The sequence below is a fragment of the Euleptes europaea genome, chromosome 6 (assembly GCF_029931775.1).
Source record: "Euleptes europaea isolate rEulEur1 chromosome 6, rEulEur1.hap1, whole genome shotgun sequence".
NCBI lineage: Eukaryota > Metazoa > Chordata > Lepidosauria > Squamata > Sphaerodactylidae > Euleptes > Euleptes europaea.
In genome coordinates this window covers 78335539-78351887 of record NC_079317.1, presented here as the reverse complement: position 1 = coordinate 78351887, position 16349 = coordinate 78335539, and the positions used below count along the sequence as shown (strand labels likewise).

General features: G+C 39.3%; 1 protein-coding gene across 1 annotated transcript in view; it reads right to left on the bottom strand.

Annotated features, from left to right (window-relative positions):
* ELP4 (elongator acetyltransferase complex subunit 4) overlaps positions 1–16349 on the bottom strand; it is a 179974-nt gene that overhangs the window by 109908 nt on the left and 53717 nt on the right. Inside the window, exon 7 of the mRNA XM_056851933.1 lies at positions 13561–13749. Within this exon, the coding sequence (XP_056707911.1) occupies positions 13561–13749 (189 nt within the window). The remainder of the gene's footprint in view (positions 1–13560; positions 13750–16349) is intronic.

Genomic DNA, 16349 nt, shown 5'->3' with positions numbered 1-16349 from the left:
GCTGAAGCATTTATCAGTGATAGCTTTTCATGTTTTAAATGGCACAAAATGATACAAACATCTTTTCGTGTAAACAAAGGCTTTAAAAATCATACTTATTTGATATGTACACTTAAGAAGTTTTTTTTAAAAAGCTAGAGTAAGCTGAAACACTTAAAACACACTCTAATATATATGTTATGACAGTATATTTGAATCAAATATGCCAAGAGCACAGTTATTTCACCAACAATAAGGAAGTGGAGCAGGGGAAAGGATTTTGAAGAAAATCTAACAGAAGATGCATTTTAAAAAAGATTTCTTACTTGATCTGCAACATAATTAATATGTTCAAATAAGGTCACCTAATAAACACCGATTGTAGAATTTTGGATCCCAACCAGATGCTACAAGAACAGGAGGGATCAGGTTTTTCACCTACTGTTCTCATCTGAATTCTGGCTGAAAAGCTATTCCAGCTCCCAGCTTTCCAGAAGGCTCCATCCCAGGAATCCTTGCCTGCCATTTGGTCTGCTGATTTTAATCTCACAGGACTTTCTTACAGTGGCTCCACTATGCTGAACTGGCACTTGCTTCAAGAAGTGAGTTATTATTAAACTTGTAGGTCAATTGTGGCACTAACAACTCTTTGGAAGCTTTCAGCCACAGAGTCCAATTTGCTGGTCTAATTAAATATTAATTCTAAGTGTTACATTTTGTGGCTAAGAGCTTTTATTTTCCATTATCAGTCTGGAACAGAAAGAGGTTATAAGGCTAATTTAATCTCCCCCCTCCACCCCAGCATTAAAGCTTAACTACACAGGGCACAAAAACATCATTAAAGATGCAACATTCCTTTATATTGCAATTATCATGTAATTAATATAAGACCAAAAATACAAAGATCAGCAGTTATATTTTCAGAAAATAAATAAAAGTAAGATTTGGTAAAGATTAAAAAAAAACAGAGTAAATCTCAGAAAATGTGCAAATTGGGGCGCATCTCTCAAATATGTTTAAATTGATGTTTCATCAATGTATAAGGGAAGAAGTTATACCTTAGCAGCATTGTCCAAGAATTTCCAAAAGTATATCATCTGATTTATGAATTACCACAAAATAATATTTATGATATATAAAAGCTACACATTTTTCATTTTCTAAAGACAACAAAATCCTAATCAGTATATTACTAATTCTCATCATTGTCCAAATCAGCTCAATACATAAATACCCTGCCTTCTGCTTTTGTAACAATTGTATTCATGATTGTACACTGGGCATTATGGAAACTACTTAGCTCAGCAGCCAAAATATTCCATATGCCCGAACAGATGAGTACTCACCCTACTGTGAGGAAACGTCTACGAATTCAAATCAGTGTTGAAAACCTCATGCTTAAAACCAAACAAGTTATCTTTTTGTTCCCTTATACCTGATTTTCAGACAGCACGGGACACAAATACATTTGTTATAACTTTACATGAGTTTTATGCATTGCTAATCACAGAAGAGACCCAGTGAGTCTCTACTTCAATCTCCTAATACTGTAGATATAAAGGAGCCCCCCCAAAAAATCTAAAGAAGAACATTTTGCATTCGCCTGAGACAATTTTTTCCTACTGTTGCATATTTTGGAGCCCTCATATAAGACTTTGCTTCTATGCTGGTGCAGATATAGTGGTTGTGGATCAAATATGGGAGAAGGGATTCTGCATAACTTTCCCCTCAGCTTCTCCCCTCTCTCAAATGAATCATTGTTTTCTTTAAACGCTTTTAAGCATTATATATCAGCCTTGATTTTAATTGCTTGTAAGGACAACTAGGATTCCATTTAACCGGGATGTGAAATCAGCTTCCTACCCTGGGTTCAAACCCTTGTTAACTGTCAATATTAGTGCCTTGCTGGCATAAGAAGAATAGTTTATTTATGCCATTTATAGTCTGTCTTTTTCACACTCAAGACAGATTACACAGTGTATGTCAATGAGTTCATTAAGATGAGAGATCTAACAAGCAATGTGATAAGACCATGATCACAGAAATCTGAAGCAAGCAGAGTTCTGAAACAAATGTCGGTATTAAGCATGACATGTTAAGCTAGCGGTAAATGGTATTACATAAACAGAAATTCAAGGCACCTAAAACAAGGTAAGGCATACCGCAACAGCTAGCACATACCATACATGGTAGTAAAGTCCACAGAGCCGTTTCCTTGTTGGGAACATCTCTTGAACCATTCCCTATCACCTTTATAAAAATGCCCTCCGGAACAATTCTTTTTTCTTTTATGTATGCATTTATTTAAAATATTTATTAGCCACCTTTCTTCCTTATGGAGCTCAAGGGGCTTACAATATAAATAAAATATATAAAACAGAGTACATAAAAATGCATAAAATCAAGATTTAAAATCACAGTTTAGGACTGCCTTAATCAAACTCAATCCTAAATAAAACCGTCTTCAGCTGCCTCCTAAAGATTTAAAGTGAGGAGGCCAGGCGCTCCTCCCTTGGGAGGGTGTTCCATAATTGTGGGGCTGCCACTTAAAATTCCCTCTTGTGTACCCACCACAAGGGGTTCTTTGATTGATGGGACAGTAAGGAGGACCTTTCCTTGTGATCTTAATGCTCCGGCAGGAACATATGGGAGAAGACGGTCCTTCCAATACCCCAGTCCCAAACCATGCAGGGCTTTAATGGTCAAAACCAACACCTTGAATTGGGCTTGGTAGCAGATCGTTAGCCAGTGTAATTGCTGTAGCATTAGTGTCATATACTCCTGATAGCTGGCCCGACCAGAAGTTTAGCCATAATGTTCTGCACCAACTGTAGCTTCTGAACACTCTCTAAGCCCCAAGTAGTCATTACAGTAGTCGAGTCTAGATGTAACTGAAGCATGGATCATTGCGGCTAGATCATAATGAGCCAGGAATGGATGTACAAGCTGAAGATGGGCAAAAGCACTCTGGACCACTACAGTCACCTGGTTTTCTAAGGTGACAGCTGCACTGAGTAGAATTCCCAAGCTGCAAACTTGGCTTTTCAAGGGGAGTATAACCCCATCCAAGATAGTAGAGATCTAAAGTCCCTGGTCTGCTTTTCTACTAATCTCAGTCTTGTTAGGGTTAAGTTTCAGCTTGTTCACCCTTATCCAGCTCATTACTGACTCCAAGCACTGGTTCAGAACATCAACAGCATCCTTAGAATTAGGTAGAGCTGGGTATCATCTGCATATTGATAACACCACAAATGGGTTGTGCAAAAAAAAAATCCTTTGGTAAATTTCAGGTTTATTGGGCACATTTTTGTTTTTTGTAAACTTGAAATAAGCCGAATACCCATACTGGTAGATGAATATTTTGGCTTTATTTCCGGATTTTCTGAAAAAATTCAGGGCTGTTATAGTCTCCATGGATTTTTTTCCGAAGCTCCTGTGGGGCCATTTTTTGAAGTAGAGTCACCAAATGTACTGTGTAGCTGCAAGGGACTCTCCCTAGACGGACACTGAAGTTTGGGACAAGGAGTCCAATTTTATGGGGCCCCAAAGGACTGGTGGAAAGAACTGATTGGCAGGCTGGTGCCTCAAAGTCTTGGGGCCCCATTCGTATCTGGGGCACACAGCATGACATTCATGCAAATTAACTTCACAACTGAGGAAAACAGCTTAAATGCAAGAGAAATAAGGCACGGAAAACATTTCTTTTGGTGGCAAATGACATCCTGTGAACTGTCCTTCATTAAAATCATCAAAAATCTGATTTCAAGAGATGGTCACACTGCGGGGAAACAAAGCCACTAAAGTCAGTTTGAGAGCAGGTTTTCATGGGGGGGATGATACTGGAGTTAGCCGAAGTCATGACCAAGGCAGTTGTTGTGAAGAAGACTGCTCATCTGCATGGGTGAGGAGTCTTCTACAGAAGCCTGGTAAGCAGCTGTAGAAGCTGGTGATTTTTAGTTATAGTCTGGAGGTATATCCCTCCAGACAGGACTGGTTGAGCCCTGTCTTTTAAAATGACCCTTCCATACTAGTTTGGTCAGACCATGTTGGTTCCGATTATATGACCCCTACCTCAAAAAGGGCTCAACAATGGGGCTCTAACAAAACCAGTCAAAGACAGAAAAATAGGACAAAGCACAGAGCTGTGCATCTGAGCAAAGGTGAATAGTCAAAACCCGGAAAAGCCGAATATCTATTTGGCTTTTTGGGAATCACCTATTCGGCTTTTGGGATATTCCCAAGTTTTGGTATTCGGCTGAAACAAAACCCGAATATTGCCAAAATGGCTAATTTTGGGTTTATTTTCGGTTTGGGTTTTTTGATATGCACAGTCCTACACCACACGCCAAACTTCATGATGACCTCTGCCATGGGCTTCATGTAGACTGCTACCAAAAAATCAGAAGCAGACTGAGACTGGGAAGGGTGGCCATGAAGGAGCAAGAAAAGATTCTTAAGTGTAAGAATGTGTTACTGGCAACCAAGCTGAAGTAATTCATGCCATAGCATTCCCTATTTCTATGTATGGGCGTGAAAGTTGGGTCAATGAAGAACGCTGACAGGAAGAAAGTTGATCCATTTGAAATGTGGCGTTGGAGGTGAGTTTTACAGATACCGTGGACATTCAAAAAGACAAATAAGTGGGTTCTAGATCAAATCAAGCCTGAACTCTCCCTAGGAGCTAAAACTACTAAACTGAGGATATCATACTTTGGTCACTTTATGAAAAGACAAGAGTCACTGGAAAAGACAATAAAGAGGGGTAAAGAAGAATTGAAAATGAAAAATTACTGGTAATAACAGTAACACCATCGAATAACTCTTTAAAATATGTAATGGAGCAAATAAACAGATATGGAAAATTTTCAGGATATAAATTGAATAAAAAGAAGGCAAAGATAATGCTATTAACAGCAACTAAAGAGGAAGAAGTTGAGATAGAAAAAGAACAACTGCGTTGTTATTAAAAAGCCGATAAAATACCTTGGTGTAAATGTAACAGAGACCTTATTTAAAGACAAGTATCAAAAGGTCTGGACGAGCATTAGAGAAGACTTACAAAGATGGGGAAAGTTTTAAAAAACATGGTTGGGAAAAATATCTACAGCTAAAATAAATGTGCTGCCAAGACTGATTTTCCTATTTCAAATGTTACCGATTTCTATTGAGGAAATGACTTTGAAAATATGGCAAAGAACAATAAATAAATTTATATGGAGTGAGAAGTGACCAAGAGTAAGGTTCAAGATATTACAAGATGAGAAGAAAGAAGAGGATTTGGCAGTACCAAATATCAAGAGAATATCAAGTTATACCATCAAGCAAAGCACTGACATAGATAGCAGATTAGATTATAGATCCGAAACGTAGAAATGTGAAAATGGAATAAAATGATATAAAAGAAGGAATTCATAACTATTTGTGACATAATAAATCATTTTTAAAAATCCACAAGCAAGATGGGAAACATATTTTAAGAGATGGACTATTTAGAAAATGGTTTCAATGCAGAAACAGGATCAGCCCCCAAATTTCACCATTGACATTGCCAGTGGAGGTATATTGCGATGCTATACAAAGAGAAACAGATTATATAACTTTTGAGAATATGATGGATAATTGGGGGGAGATAAAAACCTGGCAAAGGATTAAAGATGAAGGAAAGAACATTCAGGGGCTATTATATCATCGAATAGTCTCAATAAAGAAAGAACAGTTGAAAAAAAAAGGTGGACTTTTGAGAGAAAAGACACATTTTGAATGCCTAATAACAGAAGATACAGGACATTTGTTAGGGAAAATTTATAAAATGTTGCTGAAGTATGAAACTGAACAAGTAAAGGACTGTATGATAAAATGGATGCAAAATTTAGGAGCAGTTATAGATATGACTCAGTGGTTGAATGTATGGTCAAATAAATTAAGTTTGCAGAATGTCAAATGCTGAGAGAAAACTGATATAAAATGTACTTTAGATGGCATATAAATGCCTAAAGATATTGCAAAAGCCAGTAAAGGATTTGATGGAAAATGTTGGAAATGCCAAAGCAAAGATGCAACATTTTGCCATATGTGGCGGTCTTGTAGAAAAGCAAGAAAATATTGGAAAATAATACATGATGAAATGCAAAGTATATTAAAAATTAAGTTTGTGTTAGATCCAAAAGTTTTGTTGTTAAATATTTTGCCAGATAATATGCCAAAAATATATAATGAATTATTTAATATATGGTGACAGTGGCAAGGGTGGAGTATGCAAGAAAGTGGAAAGCAGAAGGCTACCCAGATGTAACTGAATGGACAAATAAAGTAGCAGAATATGCAACTATGGCTAAGTTAACGTCTTTAGTGAATAATAGACCAACGTCTGATTTTTATGAATAATGGAAAGTATTTTTCAGTATATAGCTGTTAACTAATAAAATAATAGAATGTAAGAATTTAAGAAAGAAATGCAAATGTAATATTCAAAGAAGGTATAATAGAAGTTATAAAGTAAGTTCCATTATAATGTAAGAATTTGATGTGTATGGTTGTATGTTTTGTTTCATTTGTTTGAAAAATAAAAAAAATATTTATTATAAAAAAAGAAAAGACAATAATGCTAGGAAAAGCTGAAGACAGAAGGAAAAGAGGAAGGCCCAACATGAGATGGATTGACTCTATAAAGGAAGCCAGGGCCCACAATTTGCAAGTCCTGAGAAAGGCTGTTAACAATAGGACATTTTGGAGGACAGAGACTCACAGGGTCACCATTATTTGTAAGTGACTTGACAGGACTTAATAAACACACATTTAATACTTCATGTAAAAGCAAATTATATATTCTCTATTGTTATATGGTTACACCAAAATATTTTTACTGCTAGAGAAAAAACATGTTATCCGTCATAGAAAAGAATGTCATACTTTATGTTCCTGCTTGTATGGTTTTATCAATACCATAGAACTGACAGCAGGTTGTGCTTATTTAAAAAGTTACATCTAAAAATCACAACCCTAAAGGTAAAAATAAAGCCTGCATTTCCCCCCCCCCCCCCCAAGGTATAATACTATGTAAATCATTCACTGGAAAGCTTTTTTTTTTTACTCCTATAACTTTCAGATTAAACATAATTTCTGGTTTAAGTAGTTTAATGGGATTTTTAAAAAGGAAATTTACATATTGATTTGCAGGGAAGAGATTATTTCATTTCATCTCATCAAAGGGCTTTCTTTATATTTTCTTACTGAACCTGGGGGAGGGGCAGCAAGTCATATCTGGACCTCAGCTGAGAAAATGATAAAAACTCATCATCATAGTCTATCAATTGGTCCAATGTAAAAAAAATCCCCCATCAGTCCAAGCCTTGCATTAAAAAAAAAAAAAAAAGATTTGGCTTGGCCCATAATGTTAATTTAGGTGCTGTTATTAGAGCTAAAATGTCTGTCTAGTGATTGACACTGAGAGACCACATGTTCGGCTGTCCTCTCATCTTGCCATCCTCACCAATTAACTATTAACATGGAGAGCTGGACACATGTTCTCTGGAGCTCTTTAACAGGCTTCTTGGAGACTGAAACAACTACACAGCAGGGCTCTGGGAACAGAGTAATGTGAGATATAGGAAAAGCCATCCGCTTTGTTCCTCTCAATGGCATTTTACCGTGCAGCTTAAGCACTCTGTTAAGTTACTGCTAACCAGACAGAGGTTGCTTGGTTTAACCATTCCTACAAATGCTTAATGGCACCTACTGGGGCTAATATGTCAAAATATTAAAGAAACAGTAATTATTTTCGGTTCCCAAACCTAGCCACAGAATGGTGACATGAATAATCTTGAGGAAAGAGGTCCCACAATAGCTCTAAATAGCAGAATAAACAAGTTGACTGCAATGGGAAACAGTGTAGCTCTGACTACTTTTAAATGGTACAGTTTACAGTAAGAGAATCAGTAGTGTTTAAATGTGTAATTGTTCCATTTCTTAATACCAGTATTGAAATTTAAAATTTGAAATTAAAAGCATAGATAAGAAATATGATCACGGTATAGCTGAGTGTGGGCCCAGCAACCACTGTGGCTCAACAGAGCCCAATTTTCCTACTGTTTACACTAACTTGAAGTACAGAGGTAATGCATAAGCACCAGGGCATTACAGGAAATAAGAAGCTCACCTTCTGTACGCACTCCCTTCATATGCCACGCAAATTACTAATGCTCATCCCAATCCTTGCCATTACCTTATGCTTATGTGGTCGTTGGTGATGGCAGAGCGAAGGGGATTAGACATTAACCTTGCATTCCTGGGGGGGGCAAATCCCCTCAGGAGGCTGCGTGACCTCGCCGCCAGTGTAAGTGCGTCTAATCACAGGACAAGACGCACTTACGCTGGCAGCAAGGGCAGTTCTGTCAGCGCCCAAGAGCCGCGGAGCTGTGCCTTGCCCCTCCGCTGGTGCAGACTCCCTGTGGCACAGACCACGGCGGAGACTTGTGGTGCCGGCGTGGAGGGGTGTTCCCAGGGTGGGGCTGGGGGGTGGAGCTGCCATTAGGCAGCTCCCTATGCCCTTTCAGCCCTGGCTGCTGGCGTACAGGACAGAGTTGCTGTGCCTGCTTTTTAGCAGGCTCAGCCTCGGTGATTTCAATGGGGCTTTTAGCCCCAGTGAAAATGAAAAAAGCCTTTGAAAGGCTTTTTTCGTCCTGGTGGCATGCAGGAAATGGGTTAGGAGGAGGCCCCGCTGCTCTTCTTTCCCGCCATTCCTGCACGCCGGCAGCTCAGGAATGGGCTGTAAATCTTGGCTTTGCTGAAATTTGTGTGACACCTTGACACATGCGTATACTGGATCCTTTATGTACAAAAGTTGAATATTCATACAGATCAGACTCAACATTTATTCTTATTTCTATTATTAAAATATATTTCTTTAAATGCTCTTTGTGTCCAATAAACAAACGTGGGAGGGGAAATTTCAAAAGCAACTTCTGATGGAATACTGAGAGTGGTGGTGAGAAGGGAAGGCCGCTGGTGTTTAGAGAGAGGGGGTGGGGTACAAAATCAAATGTACTTCAGTATACACAAGTCATTTTGTACACCCAGAGGGCTTGCTGGACTGTGACTATTATGATGCATGTTACACATCCCTAACCATACATACTAATTATGGAAAGTTTTTGACATAATTAGTACCATGACCCCACACATTTCAATACAAGGAAATATTCTACAACTTCCAAATTTCACCGGTGACAGTGGTTAGATAACTGATAGGAACTGACTCATGAATGGGTTTCTCAGGATGAAACCTCTTCTCTCCATCTGTAATACATGGCACAATCCATATAGAACTAGGTTAAAAGCCTTTTAACACTTTAGAACTAATACATTCAGTAGAGTTTGCTTTACTTATAAGCCATTTATTTAATCTAAGAAAGTACACTGGTGTGGTAAGATTCGTTCCTCACAAAGACATATTGGCTTCTAATATTTTTATTTCACAAATTTAAAATGTTAATATATTGTTTTTGTTACATGCTCCAATAGGTTTCTAAAATGAAGCTAATGTGTGGTTCATAAGAAGAATCCTGCTGGATTGGACCAGTGGTCCATCTAGCTCAGCATCCTGTTTCATAGAGCAGCCAGCCAGTTGCCCTGGAGGGCCAAAGGGCCATGGAAACCAAGGTTTTGTTCCCCTGGCGTTGCTTACTTGCACTGGTATTCAGAGGTTTATTGCCTCTGAATGTAGAGGTGCCCTTTAGTCATTATGACTAGTAGCCACTGATTGATTTATCCTAGATGAAGCCATCTGTGCTGGTGTCCATCACTACATATATCGGCAGTGAATTCCACAAGTTAGTTACTCATTGAATGAAGAACGACTTCCTTTTTTCTGAATTTATTTCCCATCAACTTCACTGGGTACCCCATAGGTTCTAGCATTATGGGAGATGAAGGAAATGTTTTCTGAATTCACTTTTTGCTACCCTATTCCCGGATCCTTCCTTATTTGTGTGTGTGTGTGTGTGTGTGTGTGTGAGGAGAGAGAGAGAGAGAGAGAGAGAGAGAGAGAGAGAGAGAGAGAGAGAGAGAGAGAGAAATGCTTTATATTTGCTCTCTACTAATCTGCTGAGATCAACCCCCTGTGACACTTTGTTTTTCAACATGATTGCCATTCAGAGGTATGCTATCCAAATGCGTTCAAGATGGTTGGCTGTTGGTCACTGTGACCTATTAATTTGAATTAATTCAGGTTGCCCAAACAATCTTAAGATGTTTCTTTTTATTTGAACACTGGCCTTTCTTCCTTTCTTTTTTTGCCAGCATTCTAAATATAACAGGTTGCACTTACCCGTAACTGCTGTTCATCAAATGGTCTTCTGTGCAGGCACACTGACTGCAGGCCTAATGTAGGACTGCACAAAAGCCACAACAACGAACTTATCAAATCTGATTGAAACAAATTATCTGTTCTTACCTAGCAGTGTTGTCGAGTTTCGGAACTGCCGTGGTGGTGGTGGTTTGAAAAGGAAGACCCTCACAACGTTGAGAATAATAAGCTTTTTAAAATCCTAGCCAATTTCCCTGTGAATTTCTGCATGGATTACAAATAAATTTGTCCTATTCCTAGCCGAGAACATTCTCTCCCCCAAACCTTCCAGCAGCAGAGCCTGGGAGATAAACAAACAGCAACGGGACTTGGGCCCTTGTTAGAGCTAAAGTGATACTAACAGAAAGATCCCTGGAAATTGTGGCTTGCCAGGGCTTCTGAGTAAGACTTCCTCATTTTTTATTCTTAATGTCAGCAGTTTTTCAGAGCTTCTAGAGAACTCCTGGGGAAAAGCCCACACGGTTTCCAATAAGTCCCTACAAAAACCTTAGAAAGAGCAAGACCAATCTGAACGCAGATGGACAAAATTCACCCATCTCTAGTTCTACCTTCTGAGTTGAACAGACAATGTAGTATGCCCACTGTCATGTTTGTTTCCTTTTAAAACCTCCTTCTTGTTGACTCTAATACCAGGGGTCCCAAACCTTTCTGAGCCTGAGACCTTTGGGATTCTGACACAGGGAGGTAATGTGCAAACACAAAATGGCTGCCACAGGAGGCAGAGCCAACCACAGAATATCAGTGAGTGAGGTTATGTATAACTCTAACAACAAATCTTCAACATTTCAGACCGAAGCTCTGCTTAACAGGATGCCTTTTGAAATGAACATATTGTTCTAAACTTTTCTTTTGCGTACACACATTTTACCTTAACTCACAAAGTAAAAATCCTTGTGCTGTTGTGGAAGCTGCTGCCAAAGCAACTTAAAAATCTGCACAGCTCACCAGGTCTCCAATGGCCACTCAGAAGCTCTGCTGGGCAAAAGGACCCCCTGCTCCTCACTTTCCAAAAACACTCGGCAGGCACCAAGAAATGTATTGGTGAGAGCTACGGCGCTCATGGGCACCATGATGGGGACCCCTGCTGATACTTTTATTATCTTAATTGTTTCATGATATGCTTTTAAGTAAATTTCCTTTTAATTTACAGTTAATAACAAATATTCTTGTGCTAGTATATCAGTTCCTGCCAGTACAAAGTTCTTCTGTAAGGGTATGGATTTGCTTCTAGTCTAACATTTTAGAGGGGAAAAACCTATGCCACCTTATTAGTCTTTTTTCACTCCTTTCTATGAGATCCTAAGACTGTTCTCACACAAGGTATTTCCTGCAAATCTGGCCCTTTAAAGCTTCAGTCTTTGTTCGGCTATCCAGACTTGTCTTGGCTGCTGGAGTTCGGGGACTCAAAAATTTCCTGTCGATTTCCACTTGCTGGGTTTTTTAGAGGGGACTTCTTCAATCCGTGGCTATTTTGTTCTGCTCATTTTTTTTTCTTGTCTAACAAACAGGTGGCAGATGACATGCAGCCAAGCCAAGCCTGTAAGTTCCACAAAAAAACACTGCTGTGCGGAACGACAACAGACAATTTGAAGCTGCGGCTTCTGATCTCGCCATGGAGAAAACTAGCAGAAAGATTTATGTGTGGAAAAGGTCTGAGTGTTTCCCATTTCATTTATAAATGTGCTAACTTGAGATGGAAAGTAGAAGACAAACATTTAAAAAAGGAATATATATTTTAGTCAATATTATTCTTGGTTATCTTGCTCTTACTGTATTCTACTTTCTACTTTTCCTACTGTTTTCTACTTCAGTAATTCTATTTTTGTTTTATATCATGTTTGGTACTCTTTTTTGCACTGCTTCTAATTCCTATTGTGTTGTTTATTAGATGTCTCGTGTTATTTGATTGCCTTGTTTTACACTGTCTAATAGCCTTGAGCCTCAGCGAGAAAGGCGGGCTATAAATAAAGCAAACAAAGATTCACTGATGCAGGAAACACGAACACCAATTGAAACATCACTTCGGGAAACAGCCTCTGTATTATTCCTTAAAACACCCCCGCTGTTCAGGTGGATTAACAAGGAGGAATCAGGCACAAGCTTTGTCAAGTGCCACACCAGCTCTAAGAATCTCAGTGCCCTGTCTTTGTACAGGTAGTATATCTAACAGGATACCAGGCAGTTTCTGTTGCTAAACCAACTTGATGCTGGCTTGTCTGTTAGGCAGAGACAATTATTTGTTGCAGGTAGCTACTGCTAAGGACATTTTTGCTTTCTAAGAGTATTAATGCTACCTTTTCAAAATAGCCTTTTTTCGAATACACTATGAATTATTTGCCCTGACCTGGATGGCCCAGGCTAGCCTGATCTCGTCAGATCTCAGAAGCTAAGCAGGGTCAGCCCTGGTTAGTATTTGGATGGGAGACCAACAAGGAATACCAGGGTTGTTGTGCAGAGGAAGGCACTGGCAAAACACCTCTATTAGTCTCTTGCCATGAAAACCCCAAAAGGGGTCGCCATCAGTCGGCTGCGACTTGACGGCACTTTACACACACACATGAATTATTTATTTACAACATTTGTACTCCACCTGTCTCACCACTAGGGACCCGAAGCAAAGCAATATTTACATGGTTCTCCTGTGCCCTATTTTATCCTCACAATAACCTTGTGAGGTAGATTAGGCTGAGAGTGTATGACTGGCTCAAGGTCATCTAGCAAGCTTCCGTGGCAGAATGGGGATTTGCACCTGGGTCTCCCAGATCCTAGTCTGATACTCTAACCAATATACTGTGCTGTTATGGTATAAAATACACCCAATTATAACTATTAACTGATTTATCCATGAGTAATGACTCCTGAATTTACTTATGCGTAATTAACTGCCACATACTTCCTGATAACCATTTCTACCTTTGTTACTAAGATCTGGAGGTATGGGGAGTTGACTTGAAATACTTAAATATTAAGATTAATTTACTTTTTAACTCATTTAAAACATTATTAATTACTATGATTTAGTCAGACCTGATAAAAGCAATGGAATGTATTTATACGAAATTAAAAAGTAATCTTGATATTCATTTGCTAATGAAGAAATACAAGTCCAATAAAAAAGCATTTTGAAAATAAACCATGGCAAATTTTGCTTATTAATTACCCATCAACTACTTTGTCCTTCAAGTATCAACTACAAATATCAATTGAACTAGGCCTACCTGGATAAGGTGAGATGGAATGGTGATGATGCCGGCAGACAAAGAAGTTCTGAGGAGGCCACGGAGAGCATACAGAAATCTTGTGAGGCTATGAATATTTTGTGGATTCTCATTGCAACAGATATCATCACCCCATAGTACTGAACCAAGACTCTGAATTCCAATCCTCAAAATATTTCTTTGCTTTTTCTATCATAGATAAGAAAAATAAAAGTAATCAGTGGAATCTGAAACATTAAAGGCAAAAACCCGATATCTGAAACTTGAGGATATTTTCTAATTATATGAGGGGGTAACATCTCTTGCCTTGAAAACTTAAGGGAGAATCAAACCGGATTACAATCACCTTCCCTTCCCCTCCCCACAACAGATACCCTGTGAGGTAGGTGGGGCTGAGAGAGCTCTAAGAGAGCTGTGACTAGCCCAAGGTCACCCAGCTGGCTTCGTGTGTAGGAGTGGGGGAAAAAATCCAGTTCACCAGATTAGCCTCCGCCACTCATGTGGAGGAGTGGGGAATTAAACCCGGTTCCCCAGATCAGACTCCACAGCTCCAAACCACCGTTCTTAACCACTACACCACACTGGTTCTCTATTGAAGCATCTGTGGTATCCTCTGACTGACTCTAAAACTGAGTAGGAACTTTTCTGTCTAATATGTATGAGAAGGAAGGAGGAGTGGTGACATTATAGCTTTGAGAAGATCCCAAACAGTTTGGCCAGGAGGAAGCAGTTCCTACTTGACTGAAGACGCTGGTAATAGGTGCTGTACAGAGCATAAACCGTAAGACTTGTGTTGCACATATTATGCACCTTTGAAACAACTTTATTTCATTCATATTATCACTCAACAAAATTATCTTCAACTTGCATTGGCAGATTAGACAGTCCAACCGTATATTATGACCATAATTGAGATTTTTTCCCCTCCCCACTTTTTAAATGCTATGTTTCTAAATTATATTGAAATAGCTTTCTTATAAACAAACAAACTGAAATGGCAGCAAAATCATGATTTTCACTTTCATTGTTCTCTGAAAGGCAAACAGGAACCATGGGTGACCCACTCTGGTTCAGGGCAGTGGCATCAGAAGACAACTGTTTCCCACAGACCATTTTTACTACCTGCAGAAAACACAGAGGTACCCGTGTATTTCCATGGTAGGGAAAACAGCAGCCTTGAGGAGTGTATTTGAATGCCTGAGGTTCAGCTCATGGCCCTGCTTACCAGTTGTTATCAACACAGCTAAATCTTCAACTGTTCCTTTGTGTTTTAACAGTTCACTTGTTTGATGAAGCAAAAAAAAAAAGGGGGGGGGGTAATTGTGCATTCCTGTCTTGTTTGCCTCCTTCTCAAAATGCACACAATGTTAAAACTTCACCATTAGTTACATCCAGTTGCAAGGTGTGTCCCTTATTGCTGCTTCAGTTGTGATTACTAGGCCCTGCCAAAACCTGTCTTGTCCCTTTAAAAGGGTAAAGGTAAAGGTCCCCTGTGCAAGCACTGGGCCATTCCTGACCCAAGGGGTGACATCACATCCCGACGTTTACTAGGCAGATGTTTATGGAGTGGTTTGCCAGTGCCTTCCTCAGTCATCTTCCCTTTACCCCCAGCAAGCTGGGTACTCATTTTGCCAACCTCGGAAGGATGGAAGGCTTAGTCAACCTTGAGCCGGCTACCTGAAACCGACTTCTGTCGGGATCAAACTCAGGTCGTGAGCAGAGCTTTTGACTGCAGTACTGCAGCTTACCCCTCTGCGCCACAGGGCTCCTCCTGTCCCTTTAACAGAGGCTTAGTGTGTGGAAGTGAGCACCTGAAGGATTGGACAAATGCTTAACTACTAACTCTGATACCAGCTCTCACCTGTCTAACATGAGGGTGAACTGAACTCAGGCATTCCCCTTCCCCCATCCTTTTAATAGGTAATTGGGGTTGCACAAGAACCCGTGGATTGGGGTCCTCTGACAGATTTATTTTAATTAATGAGGAGTATTATTATTATTATTTTGCTTCCCTGTTTCAAAACAACAAATCAGACAAAAGCAAACCGCAAAAGTTTTTCCTCATGCCTTAAAAATGGTTTCATCCATGTATTGGTTCTAGTAAAATAAAAATGTCAGGGTTAGGTTTTGGTGTTATTTTTATCGTCTATCCAGTGTGCAAGACTGTAAACCATTACTTTAAACTCTTTCCAGTAACAGGTTATTTGCTGTCTCCCAGGGTTTTGTTGTCACTTTGATGCTGCTGTTTCCTCTGTTCTGTATGATTTCCTGCTTCCAAAAGGACCTGTCATCATGTTGGAGGAGCAGCTCAACATACTGTACTGGAGAAACTGTTATGACATGTCTGTTGCTATAGTTACCACAGCAGAGGTGCCTGTCAGGGACCAATTTACTTCTCCAGAAGGGCACCGTTACCACTAAGGGGAAAACAGGCTTGCCCATAAAGCTCAGCATACACTGGAAAACTAACCAGGGGAATTCCGCTTCATAAACATTCATAAAATGATCCAGAATGCAAAAGCATTAAAGAAAATCCATTGTGAAGAGGTAAGTTAATCCACTGAACAAGGTGCTGCATTAGTGTGAACATTTTGGGCAAGTAAAATATCTGCAATGATTCATTCTTGTGCTCGCAAGGATAAATTTAATAAATTATAACTAACAGATCATCGCTATAAAATAGATAAAAAAGAAATACTATTCTAAGTATTTGATGCTTTTATTTAGGCAGCCTAAGGGCTCCCTTTCTTAATGTACCTCTATCACAGGCTGAGCACTGTTTTATTTAA